The sequence below is a fragment of the Solanum dulcamara genome, chromosome 3, assembly GCF_947179165.1.
Source record: "Solanum dulcamara chromosome 3, daSolDulc1.2, whole genome shotgun sequence".
Taxonomy (NCBI): domain Eukaryota; kingdom Viridiplantae; phylum Streptophyta; class Magnoliopsida; order Solanales; family Solanaceae; genus Solanum; species Solanum dulcamara.
Genome location: NC_077239.1, coordinates 666,116 through 681,721, shown reverse-complemented (window position 1 = coordinate 681,721; position 15,606 = coordinate 666,116). Strand labels below are relative to the sequence as shown.

Here is a 15,606-nt window from a genome sequence, read left to right as displayed (position 1 = left end):
CCAAGATAAAACCATTGGAAGTCAGTTCACCAAAATATTTATGGGCTAACACACACGAAAAAATGGTAAAATCGCCTAATTCCGCTTGTGCGGTCCCTAAATGCTATGAACGCTCCATGAGTCGTACCCAGGACTCACATTCTAATCCTTCGGATACCTACGAAGATCCCATAATGGCTTTCAAGAAAAATTCACCTGAAGCCAGTTCACCAAAATATTCATAGGCTAACACATATGAAAAAATGGAAAAATCGCCTAATTCCGCTTGTGCGACTTCTAAATTCTATGAACGCGCCGTGGATCTTATCGAGGCTGCACATACTGATCCTTTGGGTACCTACGGAGGGTTCTATATTGTTTTATAATAAAATCCACCGGTAACGAGTTCACAAAAATAATCATAAGCTAACATAAAACAAAATGACAAAATCGCCTAATTCCGCTTGTGCGATCCCTAGATGATATGAACACACCGTGGATTGTGCCGAGGCCACACATAATGATCCTCCAGGTATCTACAAAGGGTCCCATAATAGTTTCCTAGAAAAATCTATCGGACCTCCAATTTCCCAAAATATTAATGGGGTAACACACACGAAAAAATGGCAAAATTACTTAATTCTGATTGTACGACCCTAAATGCTATGAACGCGCCGTAGATCTAGATGAGATCACACATACTGATCCCCTAAATACCTATGGAGGGTTCCATAATGGTTTCAAAGAAAAGTATATCGAAAGAATGGCGAAATTGCATAATTTCGCTTATGCGAACCTTAAATGCTATGAACGCAATGTGGATCGTTCCGAGGTAACACATACTGATCCCTTGGGAACCTACGGAGGGTCCCGTAATGGTTTTCGAGAAAAATCTGCAGCACCGCTAGTTCACCAAAATATTACAGCTAAAACACACAAAAAAATGGGCAAAATCGCATAATTTTGCTTGTACGACCCATAAATGTCATTAATGCTCAATGGATCGTGTCGAGACCACATGTATTGAACCCACTGGTACTTACAGAGGTTCCTATAATTGTTTCTAAGATAAATCCACAGCAAGCCAGTTCACCAAAATATTCATTGACTAACAAACAAAAAAAATTAAAAAACATCGCCTAATTCCAGTTGTGCGGCTCCTAAATGCTATGAACGTATCGTGGATCATGAAGAGGCCGCACATACTAACATCCCAGGTACCTACGTAGTGTGTCATAATTGTTTCTGAGAAAAATCCACCAGAATTCAGTTCACCAAAATATTCATTGGCTAACACACACGAAAAATAGCAAAATAGCCTAATTTTGCTTGTGCAGCCCTAAATGTTATGAACGCACCGTGAATCATGCCGAGGACACACGTTCTAATCCTTCAGATATCTATAGAGGGTCTCATAATGGTTTTTGAGAAAAATCCCTCGAAAGTTAGTTCACCAAAATATTCAAGGGCTAAACACACAAGAAAAACTGACAAAATCGCCTAATTTCATTTGTGCGATCCCTAAATGCTATGAACGCATTGTGAATCATGTCGAGGCCGCACTTACTGATATATGAGGTACGTACGGAGGGTACCATAATGGTTTTCGAGAAAAATCCACTAAAAGTCAGTTTACCAAAATATTCATGTGCTAACACACACGAAAAAAGATAAAATCGCCTAATTCTGCGTGTGCGGCCTCTAAATGCTATGAATGCGACATGGATCATGCCGAGGTCACACATACTGATCCTCTGGGTACCTACGGAGGGTCCCATAATGATTTTCAATAAAATACAAAAAAATTGACAAGGTAAATTTTTTATTTATTTATCAAAAGACGGAAGTCGGTTCACCGAAATAATCATGGACTAACACACAAAAAAATGGCAGAATCTCTTTATTCCACTTGTGCAGCTCGTAAATACTATGAATGCATCTTGGATCGTGTCGAGGCTGAATATACTGATCCCTCAGGTATCTACGGAGGGTTCTATAACTGTTTCTTGAGAAAAATCTACCAGAATACCAGTTCACCAAAATATTCACGGGCTAACACACACACGAAAAAATTATAAAATCACCTAATTTTGATTGTATGGCGCTAAATGCTATGAACACGGCGTGGATCGTGCTGAGGACGCATGTATTGATACCTCGAGTAGTTTCGGAGGGTCCCATAATAATTTTCGAGAAAAATCCACTAGACCGCTAGTTCAAAATATTCCTGAGCTAAACCACCTGGAAAATGGCAAAATCGCCTAATTCCACTTATGCGGCTCAAAAATGCTATGAACGCACCGTGGATCGTGCCGATGCCACACGTACTGATACCTCGGGTACCTATAGAGGGTCTCATAATGGATTTCAAGAAAAATCTAGCAGACCGCCAATCACCAAAAATTCATGGGCTAACATATACAAAAAAATGGTAAAATCGCCTAATTTCGTTTGTGTGTCCCCTAAATACTATGAACGCGCCTTGGATCGTGCCGAGGCCATACATACTAATCCCCTGGTACCTACGAAGGGTCCCATAACAATTTTTGAGAAAAATCCACCGAAAGCCAGTTCACTGAAATAATCGTCGGCTAACAAACACGAAAAATGGCAAAATCGTTTAATTCCGCTTGTGCGGCCCCTAAATGCTATGAATGCGCCATGGTTCGTGATGAGGCCGCATGTACTAATCCCCTGAATATCTATGGAGGGTCCTATAACGGTTTTCGAGAAAAATCCACCAAAAGTGAGTTCACCAAAATATTCATGGGCTAACACACATGAAAAATGACAAAATCGTCTAATTCTGTTTGTGCAACACCTAAATGCTAAGAAAAGTGGTCAGAATCATCTGGAGGCTATGGATATGGTGTACTAGGTCATTATGGATGGTCTTAAAATTATTGGACCAAAAATAATCAGTCGGTAATATTCCCAAAAGTTCATTGAATAAAATAGACTAATAAATTAAAAAATTCTTAATTCATATTTCGTGATCCCTAAATGCTTAAATAATAGGTGTGGATCCTCTAAGGGTTGTGGATATAGTTCACTAGATCATTACGGATTGCTCTAAATATATTGGACCAAAAATAGTCGATCAGTAATATTCTCAATAGTTTATGGACTAATACACACGAAAAACTGGAAAAAAAATACGGAAAGGGTAATTCTATAAGTGAGATCTAGAGAGAGTAAGATGTACACAGACCTTATCCCTACTTTTGTGAGGTAGAGAAACTGTTTCTGGTAGATCCTTGGATAGGCATAATATAAAATGAAAACTGAAAAATCATTTTCTGATGACCTAATATATCTAAATCCAATGGTGCTGTTGCCACAAATTAGCTAGTGTACATTATCCACCTACTTTTGCTACGTAATTAATTTCTGCATACATTTTTGCTATTTTTATGTGTACTGTACTATTACTACTAGTATAGTACTATATAAGGAGTGTCATTTTCTCAAGTTTCTGCAACCATAGCACACATACATTATGTCTTTCAAATTGCAACTTATAACCATGCAAGAGGAGAAATTACGAAAAGGGCCTTGGCTCGACGAGGAAGACGAGAGACTAGCGTATGTTATCGCCATTCTAGGCGAACGTCGTTGGGATGCCTTAGCAAAAGCTTCAGGTAATAATTAATCCAGGCAAATTTCACATCGACAAAATACGTACGTGACAAATTAGGTGTATAAGGAAGTCACTTATATAGACCTTAGTGACGCACTTTAATTTAAAGCCACACCACGTGGTCCTAGTTAGGCCCAAAGGGACATTAATATCAATAGTAGTTCGGATTGTTGCATATATAGCATCAATTTCTTTTATTCGGGATATTTACACAAATAGCATGTTAAACTTACTGTTTATTTTTTCTAGTCGATATATGTAATTTCATGGTGTTCGAAATATGCTTCCATGCAGGGCTGAGAAGGAGTGGAAAGAGCTGTAGATTGAGATGGATGAACTACCTTCGACCTAACTTAAAACATGGTCATATCACTCAAGATGAAGAACATCTAATTGTTAAACTTCAGAAACAATTAGGAAACAAGTAATTAATTCATTAATCTCCTTAGTAAATTTTATGTTTTAAAAAAATATTTTTCTATTTCACTTTACTTATTGAATTTAATGTTTCTAACTTAATTTAACAGATGGTCAAAGATCGCTAAACATTTGCCCGGAAGAACGGATAATGAAATAAAGAATTATTGGAGAAGTCATTTGAGAAAGAAAGCACTTGTTTATGAACAAGGTAAAAAATATTATCCACCCTATCCATCTTTTTATTTACAAAGAATATAAATTATATACAATGATCATGTAAAGAATCTTTACACTATATTGGTGTAATTTAACCTTGGTAATGATAGGTTATTTGTCATTTAATATTTCATATTTTAATTTATGTGATGATGTTTAATCGGCACACAATTTAAGAAGGATTTTTGAGATTGGTGATTTAAAATAAGTTATAAGTATTTAAGTTTGGATATAAATCATCCCATCAAGGATGAAATTGGAACTTTAAAGTTAAATATATTACTAATTGTATAAATGTGTATGCCATTCTCTCAAACATGTTCTGAAACACGACTTTTTTTGAGTCGAGGGTCTATCAGAAACAACCTATCTACCTCATAATGATAAGGACAAGGTCAATATATACTCCATCTTCCCCAACCCCATTTATAATATTACACTGATATATTATATTGTTGTTGTACAAAAAAAGGTTTCACACAAATTAAAATGAAGAAAGTATAAACTACCAAATAATGCTCAATTAAATAGAATTATCTGTCATCATAATGATCTGATTGTATAAATATTTTGTTTTATTTAACAGAATGCTTTGGAAGCAACAGTAATTCAGAACAAATATCAGCATTTGGGAAAGATGATGATGAATCCTCAAGATTATTGGATTGGATAATACCTAGTTGGTCATATGAACAAAGTCAAATGGAACATCACATGTACTTTTGTACAATATTTAACCTATGTTCTTGTAATTCCTCTTCTTCTACTCAAGATGAAAATATTAGTAGTACATGGGATGATACTCCATCATCTTCTATTTGGAAATACTAGTCAATTGAAAGAAAAAACAAAAGAGCTGAAATTGTATAGACAAGTATGTGAATAAATGTAATTTCTTCATTTTGAAGGGGAAAAAAGATGTTGAGGCAAATATATTTGAGTCAATCTAATTATTCATTGAGTTTAACTTCCATATAGAGTAGTAATTGTTTGTTACAATATAATATTGCATCACCTAAAAAATATAGTTAACTATCATGACTAGTGAAACTGAGAAAGTAGTTAATTACTTGGAAACTAAAGCAGGTAATTTGCACTAACATATTAAATCATAATAACAATGTAAAAGATAATTACATATTACTTTCATGACAAGTAAAGCATACTTACTTGAGAAATAAAGCAACATATTTAATTAGCACGACAATAGAGAAAAGAAATCTTTACACATACATAAATTTTGTTGGTTTTCATGTGTAGTACATGTTGATTTTTCTGAATTTGTTTGACAGATTCTGTTTGACTTGAAGTTTGATGTGTTCATCAAAAATTATTTGATAATCAATACTTATCATGTTCGTCATGATTAGCATTATTTATTTTTTGTTATTTCGGGGTCATGAAACCCGAAATCATAAATTTTGTTCGCTTTTCGTGTAGTTCGTATATGTTGATTTTCTTGAATTTTATTGATGGACTCTGTTTGACATGAAATTTGTTGTGTTAATTGAAAACGACTTGATGACCAATACTCATCATATTCGCAGAGAATAATATTGTTTATTTTGAAGTTTTGGGTCATAAAATTTGAATACATGAATTTGATTGTATTTTGTATATATTAGTACATGCTAATTTTCCTAAATTTGGTTGAAGAATTTAATTTGGCTTGAAATTTGATATGCTCACAAGAAACGGACTGATGATCAATAGTACTCACTATGTTCACTATGACTAACATCACTTTTATTTTGGCGTTTTGAGGTAAAAAAAAAGTAAATTCATAGATATAGTCGTTTTTTCTATGTTAATACATGTTGATTTTTCTACATTGTTAGACAGACTCAGTTGGCTTTAAATTTGATATCTTCATCAGAAACGGTCTGGTGACTAATATTCACCATGTCTAACATAACTAATGTAGGTATTTTTGCGTTAGGGTTTAAGAAACCAAAATTCATAAATTTTATCATTTTTCATATGTATTAGTATATGTTGATATTTTTGAATTTGTTTGACGAACTCTGTTTAATCTGAAATTTGACGTATTCATCTAAAATTGTCTGGCGACCAATACTTATCATATTTGTTATGACTAACATTATTTATTTTGACATCTGGAAATCATGACTCTTGAATTTATAAATTTGATCGCTTTTAATATGTATTAACACATTATTATTATTATTATTAAACTCATACTCATATTTCTAGGGAAAGGGGAAAAATGATATCCCACCTTAATAGCTTTGAATAATTAAACAAAATTAAACACTAGTTTAAAATATTCACGTTTTGTTTCTTTCGAAAAAATTGGAGATAATCACAATTTTCTTTTAATATCCCTTCATAGGTCATCAAGTAATGTAAAGTATGCAATCACCACAAATTGAAGATAATGTCATCCCAAAGATAAAGTAATCAAAATATACATAATTTTTTTAAAAAATATCATTTTAATTAAAATTCATTAAACCCATTGGATAATGATTTGAAATCAAATCCTTCCAATTAAAAAAAGTATATGATCTTCTTTATTCCATCTCAGTATGTTTAGTAAGCAAGTTAGACAATTTGGATATAAAGTGCAAAAAACAACTTGATCATGTCATTTGTCATTAACAAGTTATTAATTATTTCTCAAAAAAATAACAATATATAATTGCTGTTAACAATCCATCCTTTTCTGATTATTGCCGACGTAATTGATAACGTTCAATTACACTGATATAGATGATCGTTAGCAGTATATTTTATTCAATTAGGAGTTGTGATCGAACCCACAGAGAATAGGTTGAAACAAGTTTTATTAGCTATCACTATTCAGTCGTAGTTATTACTTCCGAAAAATAAACTTGCATAAAATAAAAGTGGAGGTTTTGGTTTTATTTTAAGAACAAATAACAATGCAAAGATAAGTAAACAAGATTTAAGTTGTAACAATATGAAGACTAGACTAAGGTTGTGTTCCCCATGACTTGTAAGTTAATAGGCTAATCGTATTCATGATATCGTTCAATGTATTGCATGCAAAATCTAGGCGAGTTAAGTAACGTCTAATTCATCTTCCGGTTATTCTTAGATGTATCTCATTCATCTCCTTCCGGTCTCAGAATGTATACTTCACTAACCCTTGCCCTGGAGTCCAGATCAGTACTATCTCCTCCCGGTCTCAAGTAACTTAGACGAAGTTTATCCCTTCTTTAGAAGCCAGACTCTTCGAATTTCTGTTGTGATATTCTTTTCCTAATCACTACCTCCCTCCCAAGCAAGCAATGAATACGGGCAAAATCTTAATGCGTGCACTCACTAAAAAAGACTTTTGAATGAAGAAATCACAATACATGCAAAAACAATTCACAAATCTCAATCCTACATTTGACTATTCTAGTTAAGTCGTCATGGTGACCACAATCCTAGTTGTGGGTTTAGCCTTGCATTATTTTGATGGATAACTCAATAAATAATGCTAAAACATGTATTATAAGGCTTACAAATAACAATGAATCAAACTCACAATTGAAGAATAAGACTTAGATTCAAATCAACAAAACTAAAACTCAAAGAATCTGAGTTGTATGTTCTTCCTCCAAATCTGTCTAATTTCATGTGGTTGATGAAAAATTCTTCAACAATGGAGTTTAGTTCGTGTCATGTACTCTATAAATAGCAGGAAAAATGCGTAAAAAGTATAGAAAAAGTGTACCCTACAAATATAACACAAGAGGGCATTTATAGAAACCTAAAACTAGTCCTAAACCAACTAGGAAAAGGAAACTTCATGGACTTCAGATTTCTCTGAGTGGGAGCCACCACGGCTAGTGGTGGACTTCCTTGGCCTTTTATGGCAGGCCAACCCACCACGGCACCCACCACGGCTAGCGATGAGGACCACGGCTTGTGGTGAGACCCTTGGTGGTTTTCTTGGCCATGTTGCTCTTGCGTTGGCCATGTTGCTCTTGCCTTGGCTCCTGGTGGTTGCCTTGCCCATGTCAAATCTTTCCTTGGCATTTTTATGGCTGGCCACACCACCACGGTGTCCACCACGGCCAGTGGTGAGGACCACGGCTTGTGGTGAGGCTTTCTTGCTGTGAGCCTTAGCCAAGTGATCGCGAAACCTTGCCAAACTCTGTCACTTTATCACTTCTTGTATATTTTATTTTCCTTGTGACCTTACCTCAACACCAAGCTACCAACATCTTTCAAGATCAATCAAATTTCTACATGACCCATGCCAAATACCACCAATCCAAGCGTGCTTCAATTTCCCCGAAAATGAACTAAAAACACATATCAAATTAACAAAATGCGCTTAAGAACTTACAATAACTCCTTGTTTTGAGTGTCGTAAATGCCGTATTTTAGCGACACATCAGTAATCATGAAAAATTAATTTTTTTAGAGACTGAATAAACTTTGATTATCATCCAACTCAACTAATTATCGTAAAACTCTTTTATTTCATAAAAGTAAATTCTTATTCTTAAGAAGCAAGTAATATTTTCTATTAATGTGTTCGCTGGATTGAACCATTCTGATTCTGAATTATCTAAAGCTTAATTGTTTTCGAGGACTAGCAAAAAACATTCTTGAATTACAATATAATAATAAGTTGAACAGATAGATAGTATCACAACTCACAAACTAAGTTGCTTAGAAGATTATTAAAATGGTTATGGAGATTTCCATATCTAGTGATGACATTGTTTTTTCATAGCTAATCTTTATTTTTCCATTTAGGAACCATCTAATTACTACTTAGTTGGCATATAAAACATGTAAAATTTTATACTTATTTAATCCAAATTAATAAATATAAACTAACATATATACAATCGAAGATTGTGGTAAGATAATAAGTATCTCTTTATCCTTAATTAAAAGTGCAAGATTTATAGGGTTCAAACCCTGATAATAAAAGGACCATTAATTATAGAAAACATTGTACCTATCAAACTCAAAGTAATAATTCTCGTTGTAATTCTAAATTAATGAATATATAAAATACCACCTAAGGTGTAGTGAAATTTTACATACTCCTCAATCTTTAATTAGATAACTCAGGTAAAATTAAAACTTGATTAGACTCACAAATTAGGTGATAATGACTCATTATTATTTTGTCCGTCTTGACTCGATCTATATAATATTTGAGCAGAACATTTTAACCAGCTCATTTCACACCCGCCAAAGGGTCATTTGAGGGAATAATGTTGTAAAATTTTCTTGATTAAAGGGTTATGGGCGACAATTATGCCACCACAGATAAATTAAGTACTTCAAAACACATTAACAACAATTTCTAAATAGTTGCAAAAAAAAAGGACAATTTGTTTTCCTTTTTTTAAAATGTCTTAAATTTTTTAAAGACTACAATAAGGCTAACAAGGCCATTAGAAAATTAAATAGCAAGGAAAAATTAGGGTAAATTGTAGAGCTTCTAGACGCTTCATCACCACCGTAATCGTCGTCGGAGTCGCCGGAAATCGCCACGAGATCCTCCCCTCCGCCGTCGTCTCCGGCGGATTCGGTGTCATTGTTAGTGGCAGCAGTCCATTTTCCACTGTTGCTGCCCCTGCTAATTGTCAAAAAAGTATCCATTTTATTAAACTCAAAATAAGAATTATAGTCATAAAAAGCACTAATTCCTCTTACTATTTCTTTAACTACAGTATTCAAAATTTATTGATTATAGGTTTACTGAGTTCATATAAGGGGATTCAAAAAATAATTAGAATGTCATATTTAGAATTTAAACATGTGATCGAAAATAATTTTTGAACCTCCTTTGGTACTTATCAAAAGAAAATCTTATATTAAGGAAAACCAAAAACAAATTCTTTCGACCTATTTTTGTAGCAAAATTTTTTGATAAAAGGGATTAAATTAAACCTCTTTTCATCTTATTTTTATCGATTATAGAAGATATTTATCTTATCTTTAAAATTATATAGATTTCATATTTACAAGAGCTTTATAAATCTATTGAATATTTTGATGGTACAAAAAAATTCTTACACCACCGATATATATAACTTAAACAGTTTTTCAGTAATTTTTTTAGCCATCGCATAATGTAAAGAGTTAATTATCATTTTTTTTATCCTTTTTCAATTTACAAAAATTCCTCTAAAATATGGCAATTCGGATATATTAACTCAATAATCCGGATATATTCATTCAGTTTCAAATACATTAATTAAGTATCAACACATAACATTTAAAGCATGATACATTGAACATAGAGATAATTTAAAAAACAAAATTAATGTATTCGGATTACTAAATTAATATGAATTAATGTATTTGAATTACTGAATTAATGTATCCGAATGGATAAGAAGGAATTTTAAAATTTTTAAAAATGGGTGAAAATAATAAAAAATATGGTAAATAAGGAATTGTAATTAGGTAATTTCTAAAAAGTGGGGAGCATGTTCCATTTGGATTCTTGAAAATTCAAATTGATGAGACATATTTTCTTAGACATAATTCTTGTGTCACTAAGACGATAAAAGTACCCCAAATTATTAGTACTAATAATTATTTAACACAAAAGTCTAAGAGGGGACTATTAAAGTGTTGATTACTCTAATTAACATAAAGACAAAAGTGTACAAAAGAAAAAAAAAAGTGAAGTTTGGGGGGAAAGTGAAAAAGAAGGAAAGTAAAAGGAGTAACCTGTGAATAAGAACACCAGCATTTAAGGTAATTTGGTCAATAAAATCAGCAGATTTGGGCTCCACACTATAAGCTTTTTCATATTTAACTTCAACTTCATCACCAGAGGCCACAAAGTATGCTCCATTTGCCATTACATCCCCTTCACTTCTCCAATTCCAATTTCTCCATTTTCCTTCTTCTGTGTCCACTCTTTTTGTCACCTGTATTCAGTGATAGAGTCAAAAATTTTATTAAAATGCATCAAAATATAAAAAGGTGATTTATATATCAATCGACACCTCTTAGCATAAAATGACTCCACCATTGACTTTCGTTAATCAGAGATGGAAGCAAAAGAATTGGTTTATAGATTATGAATCATAATTTTTATTTATTTATATAACTATATACGAATTATTTGTAGATATTAAATACTTTCATGATTAGAGATAAAAATTATTAAATTCCGTCAAATACACAACTTTACATTGTGGTTCCACCACTCCATGTAGCTGTCCCCACACACATCACATCTCACATTATTGGGTATCCAATGCAACTTGAGCACAAAATTTAACTTAACTATATGAATCCTTAGTTATGTTGTTTGGACTATTTGAAAGTGTTGTTAAATTTATGTTAAATTCCCCAAAAATGTTATTTTTGAGATTTGACATGTATTCATCGATATTTTAAAAAGTTTGAGCACCATAATCTCAAGTTAATAATATATAAAATAAGACCAAAAACAAAAGTATTAGGCGTTTTTATATTTTCTACTGGCATAAAATGACTAAAAGAATGGAGAGCATGGGACCTAAAGTAGAAAAGATAAAATAAAGTATGTAGAAAATTTTAAAATCATGAAGTTGATAACTTTAAACCAAATACACCCAAACTTAAAATTCTTTTCCAAATTAGTACTCTTTATAATTAAAGGCATGTTGGCCTTATTTTATAGCATGAAAAATAGAAAGAAAAAAAAAGGATAAAGTACAATATCAAACCTAATATTACTAAGAAAAAAAAGACAAGCATAATGTTATATTTTGAATAATTAACTCGTTCAATCAATTGCTTAAATTAAAACAAGTTGACGACTACACAATTTACGTATAATATGTATATAACTATGTATAATCAGTATATACCGACTAGAGAAAATAAACAATTTAGGTTAAAAAAAAGTGTACCTCTTTAGCAAAAGGGTCAAAGGGTGCAATATATCTATTTCCTTGACTGTTGATAGTAGGATTTCCACTTCCACCAATTGCATACATTTCCCATCTTGTAAAATCATTATTCACAACATGAATATATCCTCTTCTACACCTTGGCATTCTTTGAATTAATTTCTTCCCAAAATGATTAAATGATATTGTAACTTGCATACCTGAGTCCGGCAAATAATCATCACTATGTCCCAATAACATTACCTCATTATGATGTGAAAAATGATTATTTGATATTGTTATCCCCGTTGAACCCATAACTACATCAATCAATCCATCTTTACAATTGGACAATGAGCAATGGTCTATCCATATGTCTCGGGACCCGAATATCGAGATCCCGTCCCCGTCCGACTTCCCTCGATATCCGAAATGTGACGGGCTTGAACGTACGTTCGTATCGCCCGATTGGTAACAATGATGTACGTGTATGTTGTGTATGATAACGTTGGAGATATATTGTAACGTTATGCAACCCCCACCCGTGATGTGCACGTTGACTCCGCGCCCGTCTAGGGTTTTGTGCGAGTTGAAAATTAACTCTTCCGAGAGTTTAATCTCCATATTAGCCGAGAACACGATCCATAACGGTTCCTCCTGAATGACTCCGTATCGGAGAGTGCCAGGTGGCGGGTTCACGGGGTCAGGGTCCGAGGAAGAGGTGACCACATAATAACGACCGCCTTTGCCACCGAGGGCATATTGCCCGAAACCAATGGCGCAATCGGCTAGTCTTTGGCGATTTAATTGCCAACTACGGTCACATCGCCAACAATCATCGATGGGGTTGCCGGTTTGGCAAGAGGATTGGTCACTGCTTGTGTAGGACAACATTTTTCTTCTTGATTGGAAAATTGAGAGTGATGCATTAACCTTCCTGCAACACATTAATGTAAAGAGTTATGTTACTATAACTTCTTGTCTATAAACGTGAAATCACGACAGTCAATGATGCACGATTTGAAATTCGTTGAATACTAAGTTTGTTCTCTATGATTTAGTGTGTACAAAGGTGAACTCATGACGTGCGTTGAACTCACACGTCGTGTGCCTCCACTATTGTCACTAGACCAAAGCCATAGGGACGAAAGGAGTTTTGACTTTTTACATATTGAAAATATAAATGACACAAGAAGTTACGCTAACAATGTACTTGTTTTTTCTTATGATGTGAGTGTATATAAGTTAAATTCCAACAAAAAAAAATTGAGTAAGAATATGGGATTGCACCTTATTAAAAAAAAAGATTTTTTTATGGACAATGGTGTAAATGAAGAAATTGTTTCCCTCTAGCATTAAATATGTTTGCACAAACATGGTAAAGAGTTATGAAACATTTAAATAAGTCACTAAACAAAAAGAGGAAAGCTATAAGGATTTCTATCTACGGTTGAAAAATAATAATCCAAAACTAGAGTGATTTGAGGGCCTACAAGTAGATATTCATAAAAGGAGAAAGTTATAAAAATAAAAAATAAAAAATAAAAGAGAAAAATAAGCAAGCAATAAATATCCATATTTACCAACATCAAGAACACTTTAAAAAGTTAATTAAAGCTCATAAAGCCAATAAGAAACAAGAAAATCCACAATAAAATACTATAAAGAATTAAAAGAAAAGAAACTCCTTTCTTAAAAGAAATCAAACTCCAACTAATTAAAGAAAAATTTGTTCATTATTTACAAAAGGTTCTTGAATGTTGAGGGTAAAATGTTTCTAACACTTTACTCTAGGAAAAAAAATGAAAAAGAACAAAATGTGGACTAGTAACCTATTCTTTTAATTTTTCACTTGGTGTCTAGTACTCGCACTAAAGTCTCGATTAATTTACCTTTTTACTGCCTAAGACTCATTAAAGACGGAAAACACTCCTTATAAAAAAACATTATGTACTCAAAATTCGAGAGCTCATATCCATCCTACCGCAACCAGTGGTTGAATTAACTAAAGTTCAAGAATGGGGAGTCCTACATTGTGGAAAACAGAACATGTAAAGAACAGAGGAGCAAGCAAACAACAGAGAAAGACATAAACGGCGGGGGCGGGGGGGGGGGGAGGTTATATATTAACCTAAAGGTTTTTCTTCTTCTTTTTTTTTAGTTTTTGGTCCCGTTGTTGGATATCCACATTGAATCCTCAATTAAATCAAATTTGCACTACATAAAACTCATTAAAAGGGAACCTTACTTCTTGAACAATAATAACTGCAACATTGTCATCATATCGTATTATCATGCCGGTTGTCACGCTTCATATGGAAGAAACAAAAGTTACTAAAAATTGTGTTAAATGACTTTCCATAAGCGTCATTCCACGTTCATTAATTGTGTCCTTACCATCACCTTCACCCAAGGACAGAGCCACATTGTGGCTAGGGGATTTGGTACTTCGACGAAAAATTATACTATTTTTATATGATTAAAATATTTTTTTATGTATAAATAGTAGATGTCAAAAATTTCGTGTGTGTACTCTTTCAGATTTTAAAACTCTTTTATTGAAAATCTTGGCACGGCCACTGCTTCAACCCCTCACCCCATAGCCTTCATCCCTACCACCCCCCACACCACCAACCCCACGCCCACCTCTGATTCAAGAATGGGGAGTCCTACATTGTGGAAAACATAACATGTAGCAAATATACAACATAGAAAGACACAAAACAAGAACATGTTACCTGTTAACTTCAAGAGCAACAGCTTCAGGATCAGGATGCTGACCAGGAAGAGTGAGATTCAAGAAATTCCCAAAACCAAAAGGAAAAAATGAAGTTAAAATCAAGAAAACCACAATGCAGCTACTTTGAAACATATTTTCTACAATAATAAACTGTATTTTTGAGTTTTGGGGGGTTAGTGAGTTAGCTGCATTATGGAGAAATTTGAAGTTTGAAGTGTGTTTTAGTGAGAAAATGGAGTGTGTATTGTAGAGTATTTTCTACTTTCTGACATGATTTATAGTACATTGTTTAAGAGAATCTCTCACCTGGATTCACTCATGATTTAATAGTGGAAAAGTAACAGAGTCTATTGAATTTTGAAGGTTTTCTTTCTTTTTCGATTAACGGTAAAGTTCTTTTTGTGTTACCATTTAGAGCAGTAAAATCAGGATAAATTGTTTTGATTATACTTGTATTTGAGCTCGTTTGGATGGGCTTAAAAAAAATAATTTTTATTTATGAAGTGTTTTTAGAACTTTAAAGTGCTGAAAGTTATTTTTATAAATAAATAATTGAGTGTTTGGATAAAAGTGATTATGTTGAAAATAAGTGTTTGAATTTGAAAAGAACTATACAATCTTGACTGCTTAACTGCCTTTCATTCAATCCCCCAATAGAGAATATATAAGAAAACTAATTATTTCCTTACAAATATGCTATCAAATATTAAGAAAAACTAATTATTTCCTTATAAATATGCTACCAAATATTATCAAATAACTATCAAATATATTAT

General features: G+C 33.1%; 2 protein-coding genes across 3 annotated transcripts; one reads left to right on the top strand and one right to left on the bottom strand.

The window, feature by feature from the left end:
* Positions 1-3,505: 3,505 nt before the first annotated feature.
* On the top strand, positions 3,506-8,349 carry LOC129881960 (transcription factor MYB57-like). The gene is made up of 5 exons (XM_055956071.1): positions 3,506-3,620; positions 3,914-4,043; positions 4,147-4,247; positions 4,842-4,934; positions 8,048-8,349. The coding sequence occupies exons 1-5, from the start codon at positions 3,506-3,508 to the stop codon at positions 8,347-8,349; spliced, it is 741 nt and encodes a 246-aa protein (XP_055812046.1).
* A 1,216-nt stretch (positions 8,350-9,565) lies between these two features.
* Positions 9,566-15,186, bottom strand: LOC129882050 (probable pectate lyase 12). 2 transcript variants are annotated; one of them, XM_055956172.1, is made up of 4 exons: positions 14,829-15,186; positions 12,112-13,027; positions 10,937-11,139; positions 9,566-9,833 (listed from the first exon to the last, which is right to left on the bottom strand). In XM_055956172.1, exons 1-4 carry the CDS (start codon positions 14,960-14,962, stop codon positions 9,626-9,628), a joined length of 1,461 nt encoding a protein of 486 aa, XP_055812147.1. In that variant the 5' UTR covers positions 14,963-15,186; the 3' UTR covers positions 9,566-9,625. The 2 variants fall into 2 exon arrangements, with proteins under 2 accessions (XP_055812147.1, XP_055812148.1); XM_055956173.1 differs by having other exon boundaries at positions 9,566-9,830.
* Between the last annotated feature and the right edge of the window lie 420 nt (positions 15,187-15,606).

What these genes read in the sequence shown, in the direction of transcription:
- LOC129881960 (XM_055956071.1), top strand. Translation starts at nt 3,506, where the DNA reads ATGCAAGAGGAGAAATTACGAAAAGGGCCTTGGCTCGACGAGGAAGAC. An exon ending in CAGAAACAATTAGGAAACAA is followed by an intron (nt 4,044 to 4,146) that starts GTAATTAATTCA and finishes TTAATTTAACAG; the next exon opens with ATGGTCAAAGATCGCTAAAC. An exon ending in ATTGGATTGGATAATACCTA is followed by an intron (nt 4,935 to 8,047) that starts GTTGGTCATATG and finishes CATGGACTTCAG; the next exon opens with ATTTCTCTGAGTGGGAGCCA.
- LOC129882050 (XM_055956172.1), bottom strand. Translation starts at nt 14,962, where the DNA reads ATGTTTCAAAGTAGCTGCATTGTGGTTTTCTTGATTTTAACTTCATTT. An exon ending in GTTGCTCTTGAAGTTAACAG is followed by an intron (nt 13,028 to 14,828) that starts GTAACATGTTCT and finishes AATGTGTTGCAG; the next exon opens with GAAGGTTAATGCATCACTCT. An exon ending in GCTGGTGTTCTTATTCACAG is followed by an intron (nt 9,834 to 10,936) that starts GTTACTCCTTTT and finishes TTTGACAATTAG; the next exon opens with CAGGGGCAGCAACAGTGGAA.